This window comes from Nanorana parkeri, unplaced genomic scaffold (assembly GCF_000935625.1).
Source record: "Nanorana parkeri isolate BGI_ZX_2015 unplaced genomic scaffold, ASM93562v1 scaffold1607, whole genome shotgun sequence".
NCBI classification, from domain to species: domain Eukaryota; kingdom Metazoa; phylum Chordata; class Amphibia; order Anura; family Dicroglossidae; genus Nanorana; species Nanorana parkeri.
This window is the reverse complement of record NW_017307875.1, coordinates 19,867-22,097: the sequence shown is the minus strand read 5'-3', so window position 1 is coordinate 22,097 and position 2,231 is coordinate 19,867. Positions and strand designations below refer to the sequence as shown.

Here is a 2,231-nt window from a genome sequence, read left to right as displayed (position 1 = left end):
TGTTGGTGCGGCGGCTGCTGCTGCCGGTAGAGCTCGGCGTAGCGCTCGCTCAGGTAGAGCTGCCGGGCATTGCGCAGCACGTAGGAGACCAGCAGGTTCTTGTGCAGCTTGATGCCGCCTCGCTGGGTACGGGAGCTGTGGATCTTCCTCAGGGACAGGCTGATCAGGCTCTGTGCGTCCAGGGCGCACTCCATTCTGCCGGGGACTCCAGCGGCTGAGCCGTGGAGTGATGGGGGGAAAGAGCTGGCTCCGTTCACTGAGCGCACACACAGGACAAGGCACTCTTCCCCCGGTGTACACTCACACGGCTCTGCACGCTATAAAGCTTGTGCTGCTTTCCTTAGCTCACTGTCCTACTTATACCGTCTGCCCGCTCCCGCCCTGCCCGCGCTCCGCCAATCGCCGCCTCAGGTTAGCCTTGATGGACAGCTAACGCCCGCCCAGCCCGAGCTTCACCAGCCAATAGAAGCGAGGCGGTTCCTTTGTGCTATTCAAATAGCAAAGTGAGCTGCGCTGCCGGGAATAGGAGGCAGTTGTGAGCCGAGTTGTGCGGCACTGCTGGGGGAGACGATGGAGAAGGGGCAAGGGAGCCCCAAATGTGGATGGAGTGGGTGACTAGACTCAGATCCTGACAGTTCTGTGCACCCCAAATTCTTTTGTTTAATGTTGGCAGTGCTGCAATTATTGATTTTGAATGCAATTTATAGGGAACAAAAACTCTCTATATACAGACTATTCTGGTTAGAGAACAAATTAAAGTAGATGGAAACCTGATCACTAAGATTTCATAGAAACTTGGACATGGTAATGGGATTTCAAAAGTCGTTTTTGATATTTTTAAGGCTGACTTTAGAGAATTACAAAAGGTCTCAGTGCTGGTGGTACTAAACACTCCAGATTTCTGTAATGCATATCAATCATGTTCAATCATGTTCAATCATGTTCACTAAAACTGTGTGCCCATAACTTACTCCTCCAACTTAAACCTCCAGGTAGGGGAGCACACACATGGAGGACACAATGAGGTTAGGGGAGCACAGATACAGAAGACACAGTGAGGGTAGGGAAGCACATGGAGGACAGAGTGAGGGTAGGGGAGTGTGCACATGGAGGACACAAGGAGGGTAGAGAAGCCCACTCATGGAGGACACAGTGAGTGTAGGGGAGCACACAAGGAGGACACAGTGAGGGTAGGGGAGCACACAAGGAGGACACAGTGAGGGTAGGGGAGCACACAAGGAGGACACAGTGAGAGCAGGGGAGCATGCACACATAGGACACAGTAAAAATAGGGGAGCATGCACATGGAAAACACAGTGTGGGTAGGTGAGCGTGCACATGAAGAACACAGTGAGGGTAGGAGAGCACGCACACAGAGGACACAGTGAGGGTAGGGGAGGACGCACATGGAGGACACAGTGAGGGTAGGGTAGCACGCACACAGAGGACACAGTGAGGGTAGGGTAGCACGCACACGGAGGACACAGTGAGGGTAGGGAAGCATGCACCAGGAGGACACAGTGAAGGTAGGGAAGTATTCTCATGAAGGACACAGTGAGGGTAGGGGAGCACACACATGGAGGACACAGTAAGGGAAGGGGGCATGCACACGGAGGACACAGTGAGGGTAGGGAAGCATGCACCAGGAGGCTACAGTGAGGATAGGGGAGTATTCTCATGGAGGACACAGGGTAGGGGAGCGTGCACCCTGAGGACACAGCGAGGGTAGGGGAGGACGCACATGGAGGACACAGTGAGGGTAGGGTAGCACGCACACAGAGGACACAGTGAGGGTAGGGAAGCACGCACACGGAGGACACAGTGAGGGTAGGGAAGCATACACCAGGACGACACAGTGAAGGTAGGGAAGTATTCTCATGAAGGACACATAGCAGGTTCTTGTGCAGCTTGATGCCGCCTCGCTGGGTACGGGAGCTGTGGATCTTCCTCAGGGACAGGCTGATCAGGCTCTGTGCGTCCAGGGCGCACTCCATTCTGCCGGGGACTCCAGCGGCTGAGCCGTGGAGTGATGGGGGGAAAGAGCTGGCTCCGTTCACTGAGCGCACACACAGGACAAGGCACTCTTCCCCCGGTGTACACTCACACGGCTCTGCACGCTATAAAGCTTGTGCTGCTTTCCTTAGCTCACTGTCCTACTTATACCGTCTGCCCGCTCCCGCCCTGCCCGCGCTCCGCCAATCGCCGCCTCAGGTTAGCCTTGATGGACAGCT

At 55.1% G+C, this 2,231-nt stretch overlaps 1 protein-coding gene across 1 annotated transcript in view; it reads right to left on the bottom strand.

Moving 5' to 3' along the window:
* Positions 1–194, bottom strand: part of IER5L (immediate early response 5 like) — a 1,303-nt gene extending 1,109 nt beyond the window's left edge. Inside the window, exon 1 of the mRNA XM_018570838.1 lies at positions 2–194. Coding sequence (XP_018426340.1) covers positions 2–194 — 193 coding nt within the window. The remainder of the gene's footprint in view (position 1) is intronic.
* Positions 195–2,231: the final 2,037 nt, after the last annotated feature.